Below are 17,940 nucleotides of genomic sequence, written 5' to 3'. Positions count from 1 at the left end.
GGTCATCCTAGTGAAATGTAAGTCTCTATTATTAACGGTGTTATATAAAGAGACTAATAATTTCGTGGCCCGGTTTTATACAAACTCTTTGTATAGAATATCCCCACTCACATGTCTCTACATGAATGATTAGGATCAGATCATTTGTAGTACTTTACAACACTTGTAACACCTACAAAGCGGGCCATATCCATAGTGTCACCAGGCCCAGCCTTATCCATCTACTACAGACCATTTAGGTTATTATTTAAACAAGATCACTTGTATGTCTCTACATACTTGTTAAATTACATAAAATAACCTAGGATTTTAGTTTATTGAATTGAGTATATGCTTATAAAATAACACTTGTTTTATTAACAACAATATGTTTATACAAAGTTTACAAACAACGAGATTACAAGGAGATTTAGGACACCAATCTCAATAATCTCCCACTTGTCCTAAAGCTTAGGGAGCCTAATGTACAATACAAATAAAGTACAAAATCACAATAAACTTGAGCATACACTATACCACAGTAATACAGTGATCCCCGTATATCTCCACATATAGTTCAAGACTCATATAACAGTCTAGGATATTACCTTATTGGATTAGGGCTATTAGGCAATTTAAGATAAATAATATCTAATTATTGTAATAAATATTAATCACACTTTATTAATTATCGGTCAAATTTTACATTTGCTATCTTCGAGTCATAAGACATAAAACCCAACAAAAAGTATTTTAGGGTGTCGCCTCAATGAGCTTCTTTTTGTTCCTACAGTCAAATTATCTTATGGATTTTTTTTTTTATTACTGAATCACATTCATATAAGCTATTATCTAAGTAGGCTCTCTTTTGTGATTGACACTTCCTCATGCAACGCAATTAACTACTAATAATTTGAAATCAATTACCCAACATAATACGTGTAGAAGGATATGAGATGTTTTATTATTTCATATGAAACTCACATAGAATATAAAATTCACTTCCTCTAATAAATAGGCTAAAAATAACATCTTGTAACAAAATAAGAGCAAAAGTAGCTAACTAATTGATTTTATAAACTAATAGAAACTAACTAATTACATCTTAATACTCCCCCTCAAGTTGGAGTATGAATGTCAAGAATACTCAACTTGCCTAAAAAGGAATAAAATGGGAAAGAAGGTAATGCTTTAGTAAAAATATCAGCTAGTTGCAAATTAGACCGAATAGGGAACAACTTAAGAAATCCAATAACAAGCTTCTCTCCAACGAAATGGTAGTCAATTTCGATGGATTAGAAGCAATTGAAATGGAAACTTCATTATCGCAATAGATAAGAGTTGGAAGAAGACAATCAAGATGAAAATCGCCAAGAATTTGATTGATCCAAACTAGTTTACTAGTCACAGTTGCTAAAGCTTGATATTTAGCTTCAGTTGATCATCTTGTGACAGTTGCTTGTTTCTTTGATTTCCAAAAAATTAAGGAATCTCCTAAAAATACACAAAATCCAGTTACTAATTTTCTAACATTTATGCAAGCACCTTAATCAACATCCACAAATGCTTTTAAGCTGAAAATTAGTAGTGGGTGTTAACAACACCCCTTGTCCTGAGGATTTCTTCAAATAACAAAGAAGTTGATGGGCCACGTTCAAATGCTGAGAAGTAGGCTTCTGCAAAAATTGACTTAGGCAATGAACTGAAAAGATGTTAGGCCGAGAAATCTAAAGATATAGTAACTGTCTAATCAATCTTCGGTAACACGTTGCTTCTTCTAATGGTACTACTATGCCACTATCCTTTGAGAGGTGAAGATTAGGATCCATAGCCAAATGAGCTGGTTTGGCATCAAGAAAATTTGTATCTTCCAATATTTGTTAGCAATATTTTCTTTGCGTAAGGAATAATCCTTATTTGGACCGAGAAATCTCTAAACCAATAAAGTATTTGACTTGACCTAAATCCTCAAGTAAGAAATTGGATTTTAATATTTGTTTCACTTTGTCAATTTCTGAAGCAAAAGGCCCTGTTATATTGGTTGAGAGAGAATAGGTGAAGAAAGTTATTTCCCTCCAATTAATTTAAATAAAATAAAAACTAATTTAATTTTAATAAATATAATATACATACATACATACTATATAATTTATAAGTCTAGCTAGTATGTCACAAAATGGTGTTCCCATATTAATAATGACAACCATACAAAATATAAAACAGAATGGGAGGAAACAACTATCAATAATCTTTGTTTCGTTGTAGGGCAACATGTCGTGTAGGGATGTCCATTTATCCTGCGGGGAATGGGAGAGGGAGTGGGGATAATTTTTTCTCTAATTACTTACTTGCTACTACAACTATTATTATTAACGGATATTATGTGTACATAAACAGAATAAGAGTTTATAATAATAATAATCATTATAATCATTATAATAATTATAATAATAATTATTATTTTATCTATCTATCTATCTATGTATATATATATATATATTACAAAAATTGTGGTATAAAGAGTTAGTTATTTCTAATTTTATTTCAACCTTTTCGTACTCTAATACATTTTAAAATTGTTTTAACATTTAAGACTTTAGTCATAAACGGTAGTATTTAAATGGAAAGCTTGACTATGATATTGTAATATTTAAATTTTAACATTTAGAAATTATAGGATTAAATGATATATTTACACATATAATAGTATTATTTTTATAATGAATTTTTATACTATTTTCTTTGAATGAAAAATTTATTGGAAATAATTCATTTAATATATATAATATTATTTGGTTGGGAATAAACAAAATTGCTAAAAATGAATATATTAAAAAACACAAATGGGGAAATTTTTTCCACGAAGATGGGGAATGAAATAGGGGGCAGGGACGAGGATGGGGACAGGAAGCCTTCCCCGTCCCGTGGACATCTCTAATGTCACGTGCCATCAATTCGCCCCTTAGACTCCTGGATCATTCTCCAACAGCTTCATTACTTTATGATCTCTCAACTTACAACTAACCCTCATGTAACAGGTCTGAAACTCAATACCCTAAAAGTCTTCCTAATGTTCATTTTTTTTTCTTTTTAAAAAAAGAAAGATCGCGCTAACATTGGCCTAAGCATTCCACAACATTGAGAGACGTTAATGGTGATTAAAGTTTGTAGCTTCACAATGCTATCTCATAGTATCATGGATAGATTACATTGCTTCTCCTTTAGGTTTTTGGCATATTTTCCTCATTTAATTGTAGAAAAAGTCATATCATTAGTAGGCATATTTAAATGTGGAGCAAGGAAAAATTAAAAATCGAGAAAACTGCTTGTCGGTTCGGGTTGAAACCGATTGATTTGGCAGTTTTCGAGTTGAAAATAATATAAAAACCAAAATTTTTGGTTGGGTTCGAGTTTGGCAAAAAATTGAGTCTAAAAAACTAAACCAACCAATATAATATATATAAAAAATGTCAAATATAGTTTTAAAAATCTACCTTGGCCAAATGGTGAAAAACAACTCGTGCGAGTTCGGTCTTGGAAGATTGAAAACACAAAACAAAATTTGAATTCTCATCCTTAGTTTTGAAAATATATATTCTAGATGGTTGGCGTGGTGATGACTTGTAAAAGAAATTATATTTTTAAAAGATTCATTAAATGCACATATTTTTCAAAACTAAAAAATAATAAGATATTTTTTCTTAAATATTTTTAATTTTGTACATGGTAGAACAATGAATATTAATTTTAAGAATAGAGGTCATGGTTCAATCCCTCCTATCTAGAATTCAAATCCTACGAATTTTATTGACACTCAAAGTTAATTGTTTGACATTCGTATGTTAGGTAGATTGACCGTGAAATCAGTCGAGATGCACCTTAGCTAGACCCTGACACTGAAGAATAAAAGAATATACTGAACAATTTTTTTTTTTTTTTTTTTAAAAAAAGAGAAAATAAATATCGCACATGTTAATCTATAGTCTACTAATTTGTATTTTTTTTCCTTAAAAACGAAACTATTGAACGACTAAACCCTCCGGTCCTTCTTGCCTGTCCAAAACTTCCACAATTTTCTTTCTTCTCCCTCCCGCCGTCGCCCATACTCCTGCATCCCTGCTGCAGTAGAACGCCGGCACGCCACTCTCGCAGCCGTAAAACTGCCCCACGTTCTTCTGCAGCTACTCGTCGTCAAGTCCACACTCAGTCTTCCACGGCCTCTCAATGGTGAAGGCCTACCTCCGATACGAGCCTGCGGCGGCTTTCGGAGTGATCGTCTCTCTCGATTCCAATATTGCCTACGATAGTTCCGGAAAGCATCTCATAGCTCCAGCTCTTGAAAAGATTGGAGTCTGGAATGTTCGTCAAGGTGTCTGCACCAAGAATTTAACACCTACTGAGGGCTCTCGTGGCCCTTCTCTTGCTGTTACGGCTGTCGCCTCCGCTCCTTCTCTCCTGGTACGTCATTTTCTAATGGCATTCCGAAAATAATTGAGAAAGTAATTTTAGAGTTCCAAAGTTTGAGATTGCTACTACAGAATATGGAATCAAGGATGTCAGTACTCTGAATTGTTATAGTTCAAATGATTTCAGAAAACTATTGAAATAGAAGTTCTTCCCGCTGTCGAGCCGAAAGTTTACTCTTTAGTGATAGTGACCATATCTTGAAGACAATACTTTTTGAATTTTATAAGATTTCATCCTTGTCATTATTTGAATTTCTCTATGCATGCATGTTTGGAAGCACAGATTGCTCTGTCGATTGAAAAAAATAAAAAACACACGTAGGACTTGAAATTCATTTGCTGTTGTGCTCGTTATGCATGTTATAATTAGTAAGAACTGGCTGGAGGTTTGATGCCATTTATAAACACAGCAGTATTTTGGCGCTGGCTGACTTTCTATAATGGGGAAGCTGAATTTCCATTCATTGTCTATTTATTTTTTATTGTTACAGATCGCCAGTGGATATGCTGATGGTAGTATAAGAATTTGGGATGCTGACAAAGGAACCTGTGAGACTACTTTACATGGACATAAAGGGGCTGTTACCGTCCTTAGGTACAACAAGCTTGGTTCCATGTTTGCATCTGGAAGCAAAGATAACGATATTATACTATGGGATGCTGTTGGTGAGGCAGGCCTTTTTCGCCTCCGTGGCCATCGTGATCAGGTTCACAACTATTAGAATTTGATTGGAGCTCTTTTGTTTTTCTTTTTCCCCCCTTCGATTCTCTGATACAAAAGAATAACTTCCTTTATCTAGCTTAACTTGGTACACTGAAAGTAGAGCTCAAGTCTTCTACTGCTTTCCGTTTTCTGTCCAGTTGAGTTTTCTCCTAACAAAATGGCAGATATTATCAACCTCTTACTTGAAATATTGTGCCCACATTACTAAAAAATTCAATGTGCCATACACTTCTCCAGCAACAAATTTTGTTAAGATTTCTAAACCACTCAATTAAGAATCTTGGCCTCTTCCCTTCATTCAACTTAATTCTGATTTAGTTGATTTAGGTTCTTGTCTCCGTAGAACTCAAGGATATGGTTGTTCAACCTATGGAACATATCTTGTTCAAGTTAGGTTCTAAGTTTAACTTAGTTGATTAGTGTATTTTAACTATATAGTTGCCTGTCGAAGGATTTTCCCCCCTCCCCCTCTTTTTAGGCCTGATTCAGTTGATTACTATATTCTGGCATGTGTAAATCATTTAAGAGGCCTGTCATTCTCGTAGCTATTTCTTTGTCCATTTATGTCTTTTCCTTATTCTTTATGCAGGTAACTGATCTGGTATTTCTAGATTCAAGTAAAAAACTCGTCAGTTCTTCCAAAGACAAGTTTTTAAGGGTGTGGAATCTTGAAACACAGCATTGTATGCAAATAGTTGGTGGACATCATAGTGAAATTTGGTCAATGGACCTTGATCCAGAGGAGCGGTTTTTAGTTACTGGATCTGCTGATCAAGAACTTCGATTTTTCACAACTAAACATGATTTGGTGGCTGGTAAGTCTGTTGATGAATCAAATACAAATGGGACCGAGAAGGATAGAGATCAATCCACTCCAAGTAAATGGGAAGTTCTAAAACAGTTTGGTGAAATTATGCGACAAAGTAAGGATAGAGTTGCTACTGTAAGGTTTAATAAGTCTGGAAATTTGTTAGCCTGTCAAGTGGCAGGAAAGACTGTTGAGTTATTCAATGTTTTGGACGAAACTGAAGCTAAGCGTAAAGCAAAACGTCGTATTAATCGGAAGAAAGGAAAGGAGAAAGCTGGAAAGGGAGAAGAGGATGTAATAGAAAATGGAAAGATAAACCATGCTACTGGAGAAGAAGGACACGGCTCCATGATTACAGTTCCCGATGTCTTTAAGCTACTCCACACAATTCGGGCTAGCAAGAAAATTTGTTCCTTTTCTTTCTGTCCATTGATTCCAAAAAATTCGCTGTCCACATTAGCATTATCTTTGAATAATAATTTATTGGAGTTTTATTCAGTTGAAAACAGTGCAGTTATGAAGTTACATTGTATTGAACTCCAGGGGCACCGTTCTGATGTCAGGAGTGTAACACTTAGTTCTGATAATTCACTTTTGATGTCCACTAGTCACAATGCTGTAAAAATTTGGAATCCAAGTACTGGATCTTGTCTTCGTACTATTGATTCTGGCTACGGGCTGTGTGGTTTAATTATTCCTCAAAACAAGTATGCACTTGTTGGAAATAAAAGTGGGGCTATAGAAATTATGGACATTGCAAGTGGCAGTTGTGTCGAAGTTTTAGAAGCTCATGGTGGCTCAATACGATCAATTGTGGCTTTACCGCATGAAAATGGATTTGTCACCGCTAGTGCTGACCATGACATTAAGTTTTGGGAGTATCATATTGAGAAAAAATCGGATCAAGTATGTTCTCTTCTTTCATCTCTCATGATCTCCATGTTTTCCTATTTTGACTTCAAGAAAATTTTCATGAATAGGATCATTATTTATTTATTTATTTTTTATAAAATCAAAACTTTTGTTCAAATAAGACGGGTCTTGTCCCTGAAGTAGTGTGGTGCAAAATGACATCTCTGAGATGTCTTCTTCTGAGTAGCTTGTAATTTGATGAAAAATCAATTTTTGTCTGTGCACGTTTTCAAATTTTAGATTGATATAATATCTTTTCACTTCGGAGCAGTTTTTCTACTTGGATCTTTAGATTATGATTCCTGGAGTAGATGCTTTTGATAGAATATTTATTATATATATAAAAAATAAGAAATGAAGAATAGGCAAAACTGCCTAAGGGCTGGGTTGAGGAAACCCCCTTCCAAAAAACTAACTACACGACAAGTGCTTTCCAATCACCGATAATCATCAAGATGCTGTAGTTACATAAGAATTTGGAATGTAAAGAGATCCACCAAGAAGGCTTCTTTTCTACAAGATTACAAAAGGAGTCAAACAGAAGAGACTTATCTCGAAAAAATCTACCGTTTCGTTTGGTCCATAAGTGCCACACGTGTGGCAGAGCTACTCGAAATCCTAGCTTTAGCTAGCAAATTCGAACCATAACATCAAACCTAGCTTCTTTTAATAGAATATTCATGAGATAGAGTTGTTGCAGATATTTTAATTTTCCGTAAGAATACATTTTAGCTTTGTCTTGAAATTGATCTTTGCCTATGATCCTGGCTGCTTTATATTTAGGTTTGGTAGATCTCAGACTTATAGTTCAATTATCTTGTGTGAATGAACTATTTGACATTGAGAAGGTTTCATACTTGACCTGTGATGACTCTATACAACTTATCTGACATGTTGTGACGTCAAGACCCAAAAAGGAGAAGGTTTCATATTTGGATTTATAAATGTGATGTCTTCCTTTAATTTCCGTGTAATTTATTTCCACCATATATATAGATTTGGCCTTATATGTGGCTTTTTGGCATCATTAGAAATTTAGAATCTATGCATTTTTAAGTGTTGTGATGTTCTAATGTTGTTATCTGATTTACAGGACCCTAAAACCCTTTCTGTAACCTTTGTGAGGAGTATGAAGATGAATGATGATGTTCTTGTGGCTGCTGTTAGTCCTGATGGTAAATATGTTGCTGCAGCGCTGTTGGATTCCACAGTGAAGGTGAAGTTTTCCTTGTCATTCAATTTTTACATTGTTTTATTTTTATTTTGTGATTGTGATCATATAAAAATCTCTAGTTTAAAAAAAAAGCTTTTATTGTGCGTTTGTAGCAGCTTCTTGAGTATTGCTTTTGATACAGCGTGAGTTCACGTGAGGGGAGGTGATGTTTACATTTCTTTGCATCAGTCTTTGTTCACGTTTTACTTACACAAGTCAAGTCACCTCTTGTCACGTGGCATTGTTAATGATTTTGTACCACTTCACTTGTTAATGACTTTCTTTGCATCTGGACTGCCCTAAATAAGGCTTTCTTTGACCTTCGAGCTGGGATATCGTGGTAGGGTACCTAAGAAGCACACTGTTAGAGGTTAAATTAAATATCTCACTTACCAAGAATTGTATTGAATCACCAACCAACCCAAAAGCTAAAGCTGATGAGTTACAATAAATTTAATCATATAAATACTTAAACACTCCCCCCTCACTTATGGACTTGGAAATTTGTAGAATTCCTGTCAAGTGGAATTCAATATTAATCGGGGAGAAAGTGACATTACAAGAGTTTGAACTAGACCTTCTGCTCTGATATTATATTAAATTACCAATCAACCCAAAAGTTTCAGCTAATGAGATACAGTAAATTAAGTTATGTACATGCTTCAACATGTTGAATATTTGGGTTTCTATTAAGAGATAAGTCATATCGATACACCTTTACTTCCACTGACTGTTCATCTTTCTTTCTTTCTTTTTTTTTTTCCTTTTTTTTTCCTTTTTTTTCCTTTTTTTTTTTTTAACTAGTATGTCGATCACACACACTTATAGAATAAAACCAAAGGGATTTACAGATTACTGCTTCAAGTTCGTTGATATATTTTTCTTTGTTCTCTCCATTCTAGGTCTTCTTTATGGACACCTTCAAAGTTTTCCGTACTTTATATGGTCACAAGCTACCTGTGCTATGTATGGATATCTCATCAGATGGAGACTTGTTAGTGACTGGCTCCGCAGACAAAAATTTAAAGATTTGGGGTTTGGACTTTGGTGACTGTCACAAGTCTATTTTTGCTCATTCAGATAGGTGATGCATTCAACATATATGTCTTTATATTTGAAAATGTTGCCAGTCGATTATTGATTGTAATTTTCTGGTTACAGTGTCATGGCTGTTCAATTTGTGAAGAAAACTCACTATGTATTCAGTGTTGGAAAGGACCGCCTTGTAAAGTATTGGGATGCCGACAAATTTGAGTTACTTTTAACGCTTGAGGGACATCATGCTGATGTTTGGTGTCTTGCTATCAGCAACCGTGGTGATTTCATAGTCACAGGATCTCATGATCGATCCATACGTCGCTGGGATCGAACTGAAGAACCATTTTTCATAGAGGTGCAGTCACTTGTTTCTTCAAAAGTATCAAATGATATTCTATTAATGAATGATATTCCACTAATGTTGTTTTTTAATGTTTAGAATGCTCCTGTAATAATAAGAATATACAATTCTCAATGCGTTGGATTCTTTTTTGAATTTCAGGAAGAGAAAGAAAAACGACTGGAAGAAATGTTTGAGGCCGACCTTGACAATGCATTTGAGAACAAGCACGTGCCCAGTGAAGAAGTTCCAGAGGAGGGTGATGTTGCTTTGGCTGGGAAAAAGACTCAAGAGACTATTTCGGCGACAGACTTGATAATTGATGCTCTAGACATGGCAGAGGCAGAGGTCAAGCGTATAGCTGAACATGAGGTCTGCAAACTTTGTTCGAATTTTATGATTTAATGTTTTGCATCTTACAAAAAAGTGATATAATGTTTTGTATTTAGGAGGAGAAAAGAAATGGGAAAGCTTCTCATTTTGAGCCAAATGCTATGATGCTTGGCCTATCACCATCTGATTACGTTCTCCGTGCCCTTTCAAATGTTCACACAAATGACTTGGAGCAAACATTACTAGTATGTTATGAATCAAGCATGCTCAGTTTCATTCACGCAAATTTTAAGTCTTGGTATATCAATGCTAGTTCTTGTTGATAGTAGTGCATTGCCATTTTTCATAAGATATCATTATTGTCTCACCTTAAAAATACAGTGGTTATTTATATTCATACACAAGCTTTTTACTTATGCAAAACTGTTATCCTTATTCTTGCTAAGCTTGAGTGTGTATGTGTAGTTATACATTTTTTATTTTTTTGCTTTTTCCTTGTTTGTTTAAATGTTTTTCTAAGATGGACTAGAGATTGGTGTTTCTTGGCATGTTTGTACCATATATTGTTTGTCTTCTAGTGGTTGCAATTTCTAGTTTCAACCTTGCGTTCGGTATTTAATACTAAAAGCCTCATTGCCATTTTGTTTCTCTACAGGCTTTACCGTTCTCAGATTCTCTGAAGCTTCTATCTTACTTGAAAGATTGGACTTCCAAACCTGACAAGGTAGTCCTAGAATGTTTTCATAATTCTTTTACAAGACCCCTCAATTGCCTCTTCCTCCTTTTATTTTATTATTATTATTTATTCATTTTCTTGCCTTGGTACTTTTTTTTTTTTTTTTTTTGGGATAAGATGCCCTTGGTACTTTCACATATTATGTTAAAGCTTTTTAGGGATAAGGTGAAAGAACATAACCAGCCTGGGTTGGTTTAGTGGTAAAAAGGAGATATGGTATCAATAAATGGCTAAGAGGTCAAGGGTTCAATCCATGGTGGCCTTACCTAGGAATTAATTTCTTACGAGTTTCCTTGACACCCAAATGTTATAAGGTCAGGTGGATTGTCTCGTGAGATTAGTCGAGATATACGTAAGCTGGCTTGGACACTTACGGGTATAAAAAAAAAAAAAGTGAAAGAACATAGGATGATGTTGCATGAATGAAGTTACTAGTACTAGTAGTATGAAGAGATTCAATGACTTCACTCAACTGCATTACTTGAAGTGTTATTCAATTTCCTTTTTCATTTTAACAATCCTTTCGTAATTTCATTTTTTATTACTATAGAATCCTTTCGTAACGTCATTTTGAAACCTTAGCTCTCTGTACTTTTGAATATATCTATATTTGTACTTTAGCTCTCTGTACTTTTGAATATATCTATATTTGTACTTTGAGCATTAGTCTCATTTCATTATTTTAATGAAGAGACTTGTTTCCATTTCAAAAAAAGAAAAAAAGAAATCTCGGCACAATCTCTGGTATGTATATTAACTTTCTGTAATGATGAATAGTGCTCTGTTTGTTTAGATTGGCTGATTTTTGCACTCCCAAAAGATGTAATGACTTGGAAAAGCTTACTGCTCAGTGGTACATGAATATACATGTTACCCGTTTTTGCCACTCTTATAGATTGCTGTGTCAGCTTGTATTTCTTGGTCATCACCACCTGATACGGAACTTTAGAATCACCGAAAAGATGGCATAATAAATTGGACTTTATTATAAAATCATAGATTAAATAGTTCAAAGAGTCTGGCATTTGTGTGAATACTTACGGGACATCACCACATCTGGGTGCCACATCAAATTATTGTTTAACCAGCGTAGTTGGTACTATTCTACAAGTGGCCTTATAATAATGAATGCTTGTTTATGTGATATCTACAGGTTGAGCTCATTTGCAGGATATCTACAGTTTTGTTGCAGACACACCATAATCAGCTTGTTACTACCCCTGCTGCAAGACCTGCATTAACTATTCTAAGGGACATTCTTTACACTAGAATCAAGGTACTCCTGCGATTATTATAATGTTTTATACATTGTTTTCCCTCTCTATTTTTCTCATTTTTATGGCCTCATCTGGCATTTTCAAAGTAATGATGTTAGGTAAATATTCTAGTGTGGCTGTACCGTGTAAGGAAAGATCACCTTTTTGTTTCTTGATGTGAGGGCTTCTTCATGGAATCATGACAAACTATGGTGTAGACAAGGACAAGAGGCAATGAGCCAGTAAATAGGGATGGATAACAGCTTCAACCCAAGTAGTTACAAGGTTTAATCTCAACTAATCAGCCACTTAGCCAAGACAGTAACTAGGCTAATAAATAAAGCTCAAAACCGACAAAGATTTAGAAAAGAGAGAGTTTGGTTTGAACAACTACTTAAATCAAGAAAAGACAAGAAAGTGAAAGAACTAACAAGAACTAAGAGCTATCCAAGAATGACACAAGATGTCCTACATCAACGTTATTCACTTATGGTTAATGACTTCTATCATTCCTTACGCAAGGGTAAACTAACTTTCCACAAGACATGAAAGACCAAAAAGCCGCACAAATTACTAAAATGAGCTTGATCGTGAGAAGAGAATAATAACAAAAGAAGTTTAGAGGAGTGGAAACTAGAAGAGGACTTGAAATGCCCGTGTCCGAAGATATATTAAAACCCTAAAATTTAGGTGAGAGTTGCGTTTACAATTTTCTTTTTTTGACAAGTGATCCCCAAGTTTCTATAGTATTTAACTACCACACAATTTAGTATGTTTTGCATGATAGAGTTGAATTAGCAAAATATGTGCTTCAGTGACAAGATGAACATCTAATGTCTTAGGAATGCAAAGACACGATTGGTTTCAACTTAGCAGCGATGGATCATCTCAAGGTTTGTGTTCCAGTTTCAATTCCTTTTGCACTTGATTTCCATGATAGACATTTTGAATGATTTCTTTTCGTCATTTCAGCAACTAATGGCCATGAGATCCGACGCACTATTTCAAGACGCCAAATTGAAGTTGCAAGAAATCCGTTCCCAGAGTTCAAAGCGCTTGGAGACTAGGACAGAAATAAGAGAAGGAAAGAGAAAGAAAAAGAACAAGTAAATGCACTAGCCCACTTGCTTGGCTCCTACTTCTTACTTAGGCACGTTGTGTAGTGGGTGCAGTTCTTCAGGAAGATATCGGAAGATTGTAAGATGATGGCTCACCAAGATCACACAATGTATTGGGAATGCCTCGATGGACAGCGTTTTTGAGCCCTTACTACATTGCGGAGGTGAAATCTGCGAGGTTTAGCAAAGTAGGCATTGGGGAGAGTTTGTAAGATATCCTTCACAATTTTGCTCTTACCATTATAAGAACAAGCAATTCTCTACAATTTTGTTCTACTGTTATTTATACATACCTAGAAATGCCGTTGAAGTTACAGGTAGGTGTTAGCGTGGAATTTTATTTCCTTTAGTTTCACTCTCCAATAGCTCTTTTATCCTTCGATAATTCGCTAGCGAACCACCAGTGAAACGTGCACATTAGTCTGTTGGAGTGGTTTTAACACAGTCTGACACCAAAAACCAACCATTTGGTTTTAGTTAGGCTATATTTTCTAGTTATGTACAATTCGACTGTCTATCGGTCAATTTGATCGTTGATACTTAGGATATACTGTTTCAAGATTTGAGATTTGAATCTTCTTACTCAAAAAAAAAAACAAAGAAATTATAGTCTTCATTATTAGTGTATACTAAGTTGCTATTGTTTAATACTACAAAAAAGTTATGTTTACTGTTGAATGAGATCTCCCTTTGAACCATTCAAATCTAGTTATAAAAGTTAATTTATAATTATACCAATTAAGATAACAACTTGACTCTCTTAGTTCAATAATTGAGAAAGTGAAGAAGAATTAAACTATCAAGAATTGAAATGCATTTTTTAGTCATGAAACTCACACTTTTCTATCACATTTTTGTTCACAGTTTATTTTTACCATGTCTAGTTCAAATTCTAGAAAGAGAAAATTAGAAACCCTTTATATTTCGAAAATATAAAGGGTACAAAGAAATTAATAACTAGAAATAGTATTTATAAGTTTGGTTTTTTAAATAAAATAGCTATCAAATATAACAAATGAAGCATATTAAGATTACCTGCTCTAAAACCACTCCCCAATTTAATGCATTCACATACCATTTTCTTCAAAATGATCTCTTCGTCTCCCCTTTATTCTAACAATTCTTCCAGGCCTTACCTATCCATACATTCTCTTGGCGCATATATTTTTTATAGAGAAGACAAACTTATATAGAACAAAAGTTTCGTTTTTTTATTGAAACATGACAGTAGGTGAAATAAACAACCTACTAATACACGTGGAAATGAGTTGAGACCAATCGGCGAAGGGGTTAAACGAAAATAAAACCCTTATTACAAACCGCCTTGAAATGATTTCACTAGAAAGGAATTGAGACCTGTAGGCAAAGGGAATGGGAGAAAATCAGATCCTTATTAAAACTTTTGAAAAGATCTTCCCGCACTAGAAATGCAAGTAGATAGTGGGGTATAGGTTTGCTCCTTAATAGCGGTGTATAAGTTGCTTGTAAGCATCTGGATGCTGTGAGTAGTAATCCACCTCCGCCTGCAAATGACATTGTTTTTTATAATTTGTGATCACAAAGGGATTGATTTTGAAGCGTTGAAAATATGTTATTGAATGAAAAGAAATAGAGTTTTGAAGCACTTCAAAAGTTCATGCAAACAGATCCTTTACCTGTTCTATGCTGGCTGAAAATTAAATTATTCTTATTGACTTAGTGAATAATTACATCATCTATCTATCTTTAACAGTCTAGCTACAACGAAACTGAGTGTTGAGCCAACAAAACAGCCATATAATTACAGCTTAAGGACATTTCGGCCCAACTTTGCCGTAGAGTAGACGACTTAAATTAACGATTAAAAGAGGTTAGGTGAATATCGACTGTCTGTTACAGGGAACATGTTGAACAGCACTTGATCTTTCAAGTATTTTGTAGAATTAGCATGTGAAGCATTAACGCTTAAATTGTCACTCCAGAGAAATGGAACTTGAGAAGGAAACAATAGACTTAGTTTTACTCACAGATCTGCTAATATTAGCATGACTTCAATATTCAATCCCTATGGTTAGGAAAGACACCTATAGAATGCTTGTCTAAGAATCAAGCAACAAACGTTGAAAGTAAACCAACCCAGTCCAGTCCGTATAAGCGGGGAACTATACAGACCAAAAGAATGTGGTTTGTGTGAATTAAATACTAGATTGGGCAAAACCATTAGAGTATCACAAATTTTCAGTCTTCTAATGGATCTCTAAAAGCCTAAGCATTTTTTCAAGATAATGAAATTACAAGAGGGAGCAAGGAGTCACAAAAATCTCCCTCCAACGGGATTATATAGGTAAGAATGAACTTAAACTTAAGACAGAAGGAACTCAATAAAATTGGAAAGTCCATATGCAGTCGTTAGAGCTCTCTTTAACACTGAAATGCTGAAATAACCTTAGCACATGGCTGCAAAACACTTGTTCAAAGTACTAGCTAATTGGATGAGGAAGGCTGAAAATTTGAAATGAAGAGGTTTAGCAAGTTATTCCAAAGATTGGGGGAAAAAGAACAGGAAGAGGTAGGTTGGTATCTCTCCACTAGTTTTGCAAAGAAAGAATAATTTAGTTTGAGGTGGGAATTGGATTTCTTTTCAGACTTCTGTCACTGAGGTAGACTTCTTTGGTGAGAGCTGAAGAAACAACTGTGAAGGTGCCGAAGTTATCCAGAAACCAAGTTCTATGTCATTGCCAAATAATAAAGACGCCCTTCAATAAGATCCAAGAAATGAAATCACCTCTAGATCTAAAAAAAAAGAAAAAAAACCTACTGAAACCGTGTCAAGCTCAAGATGAGACATGCTTTCTTAAGATCGCGAACTCCCACAACTTTTGTTCGCACTTGATCCATTTTAAAAATCAATTATTCAGCTCTTGTGGTAGTAGGGGAGACATGCTTACTCTACGTCAACCAGAAAGAACGCCTTGGGATAACGATGTGACCATCTCACAAGAACAGTTTTTCATCCACCTATCACTCTCCTGTTTTGTTATGAACTCACTTGAGGATCCTACATCACTAGTAGCGAGAGAGGACTCTACAGAGAAAATCGAATGTTTTAGTATAAGTTGAACTGCTTGAAGAACCTTCCTATGTGACGACTCTTGTTTATCATATTTAGAATGTAAGGGAGATAGGTGGTAAAGCCATGGCATGGACACATATAGGATAAAATATATGGTTATGATTATATTTACGGCCTACAACAAGTAGAACTGATCAAAAGAATCAAAATACATCTAAATGGTGAGGCAATATAAGTGAAAAGAATTATGTCATAACAATACCATGAGATAACCCGTGAAAGTCAAATTGCATACATACCTTGCGAATTGCCTTTATGGCAACCACCAACTTTTCACCTATAAGATCTGTCAAGATATTGTCCTTTTCCAGAGCTTCTACAGATTCAGAAAGTGATTGTGGCAACCTTTGGAACTTTGAACCAAGGCTAAATGGATTTGTATCTGTTTACCATATGATCCAGGTTGTTATTAGAGTACAACATAGAATTTTTTGGAGTACTTTGCATACACATAAAAAATATCATGTGATCCTAAAGAGAAAACACAACCACATAAGCATGTGGAAGGTATAATGTCAAGATTGATAATATCCCTATTCAAAAAAAAAATATTATATATCGCATAGCATAACATTCAAAGGCCTACAATTCTATTAAAGCAAACTACTCTCCACATGTAGTTTCAAGGTGGTTAAAGTTAATCTGCTTATTTACTAAAGTTATTAATAATTTCTATCAAGTGAATTACAACTCTCGGGATAAGGTAGTGTTCGATTAAAGGAGAATGGTTGGCATCTCCCCTGACAGGGTCGGGAACAGCCCTTGGGCTTCCCTGTTAACACATATGGTTAAGGCTATCCACCTCTTGCAGGTGGATCTAACTCTCGGGATAAGGTAAACATATGGAGACCTTATTTATTTTCTCCTATAAGAACATAGGGTAGATTAACATCTTTTGTTCATTCAATATGGAACTAATCGTTTCTTTTTTTAAAAAAGAAAAAAAGAAAAAAAAAACTAATGTGTTATTACCATGGTGAACTATCAGGAAACTAGTCTACCACAGTCACTTAAAAAGCATGTAACAAGTGTCCATCACTACTATATCTTTTTTTAGCAAGCCACAACTTTTCACAAAAATTCAAAGTCCAAAAGAGAATGTCCATCTCCACTATATCATAATATTTAATCCCGTTTTCATAAATTTTTTAAATGGCTAATGGCACTATGAAAAGTTAAAAACCTTATCCACTAAGACTTCTATTCCTTTCTCCATCCAGTTGTATTAAAAGTTCAAAAGTTGGGAAACACCAGGGTTCGAATCCACTCATTGAAGGATAAAAAGAGAATGTCTTGACCGCTGTACTCCTAAGGAGTACTTCTCCATCAAGCTATATTATAAGGTATTAGGCAACTTTTTTGAGCTAGCTTAGCTTCAAGGACCATAAAAATATAAACGGGGCCAGAAAGCACCATTCATCTTTAAATGGGTTCAAGGCAACAACGTTGCTTATGCTTCTTTTAATTCAATTTACTCGACTTAAAAAAAAAAAAAAATCAATAAAGTTGCCATCAGACCTAAAAGCTGGGATAGATTTAATGTTTTAAACATATTCTTAACACACCACTTCATGTAGTGCAGGCTTAAATCACAAGAACCAACATGGAGACAAATTAAAATTGCAGCCTCAGGCTTTAAAGTTCAAGAGCTCATTATTTGATGACATATTAAGTGATTAAATCGAAAAGCTTAAATTCACTGATTAGGACAAATCCAATGTTTCAAAAAATGTCAACCATATCAGTTATATATATATATAATCTCAAGCTTTTGTTTTGTTTTGTTTTTTTAACTGCAATAAAGTGGGAGACCAACCACCGATGTGTATCGACACATATCATCATTACCCAAACCCATGGATATGAAAAAGTTTTTAGCCAAGAATAACTTATCATTTTGAATAG

General features: G+C 34.5%; 2 protein-coding genes and 1 non-coding gene across 3 annotated transcripts in view; 2 read left to right on the top strand and 1 right to left on the bottom strand.

Moving 5' to 3' along the window:
* Window positions 1-3,968: 3,968 nt before the first annotated feature.
* On the top strand, window positions 3,969-13,237 carry LOC120073313 (transducin family protein / WD-40 repeat family protein). The gene is made up of 12 exons (XM_039026079.2): window positions 3,969-4,437; window positions 4,937-5,152; window positions 5,759-6,883; window positions 7,983-8,105; window positions 9,005-9,186; window positions 9,264-9,495; window positions 9,643-9,852; window positions 9,930-10,058; window positions 10,469-10,537; window positions 11,703-11,825; window positions 12,648-12,698; window positions 12,778-13,237. Exons 1-12 carry the CDS (start codon window positions 4,204-4,206, stop codon window positions 12,913-12,915), a joined length of 2,832 nt encoding a protein of 943 aa, XP_038882007.1. The 5' UTR covers window positions 3,969-4,203; the 3' UTR covers window positions 12,916-13,237.
* An 876-nt stretch (window positions 13,238-14,113) lies between these two features.
* NODGS (nodulin/glutamine synthase-like protein) overlaps window positions 14,114-17,940 on the bottom strand; it is a 29,953-nt gene continuing 26,126 nt past the window's right edge. Inside the window, exons 17-18 of the mRNA XM_090311817.1 lie at window positions 16,275-16,417; window positions 14,114-14,446 (exon numbers count right to left, since the gene is read on the bottom strand). Of these exons, the coding sequence (XP_090167943.1) occupies window positions 14,384-14,446; window positions 16,275-16,417 (206 nt within the window). The 3' untranslated portion in view covers window positions 14,114-14,383. The remainder of the gene's footprint in view (window positions 14,447-16,274; window positions 16,418-17,940) is intronic.
* LOC120074822 (U6atac minor spliceosomal RNA) lies at window positions 16,742-16,868 on the top strand. Its single transcript, XR_005481103.1, has one exon. It is a non-coding gene; the product is annotated as a U6atac minor spliceosomal RNA (small nuclear RNA).

Source organism: Benincasa hispida, chromosome 3, assembly GCF_027475165.1.
Source record: "Benincasa hispida cultivar pf3 chromosome 3, pf3_genome.v1.1, whole genome shotgun sequence".
NCBI lineage: Eukaryota > Viridiplantae > Streptophyta > Magnoliopsida > Cucurbitales > Cucurbitaceae > Benincasa > Benincasa hispida.
The sequence above is the reverse complement of the archived record's forward strand: the minus strand, read 5'-3'. Positions and strand labels throughout refer to the sequence as shown.

Coding starts and splice junctions, on each gene's coding strand:
- LOC120073313 (XM_039026079.2), top strand. CDS start 4,204: ATGGTGAAGGCCTACCTCCGATACGAGCCTGCGGCGGCTTTCGGAGTG. Junction 5,153..5,758: donor TCCGTGGCCATCGTGATCAG/GTTCACAACTAT, acceptor TTCTTTATGCAG/GTAACTGATCTGGTATTTCT. Junction 11,826..12,647: donor TTCTTTACACTAGAATCAAG/GTACTCCTGCGA, acceptor CTAATGTCTTAG/GAATGCAAAGACACGATTGG.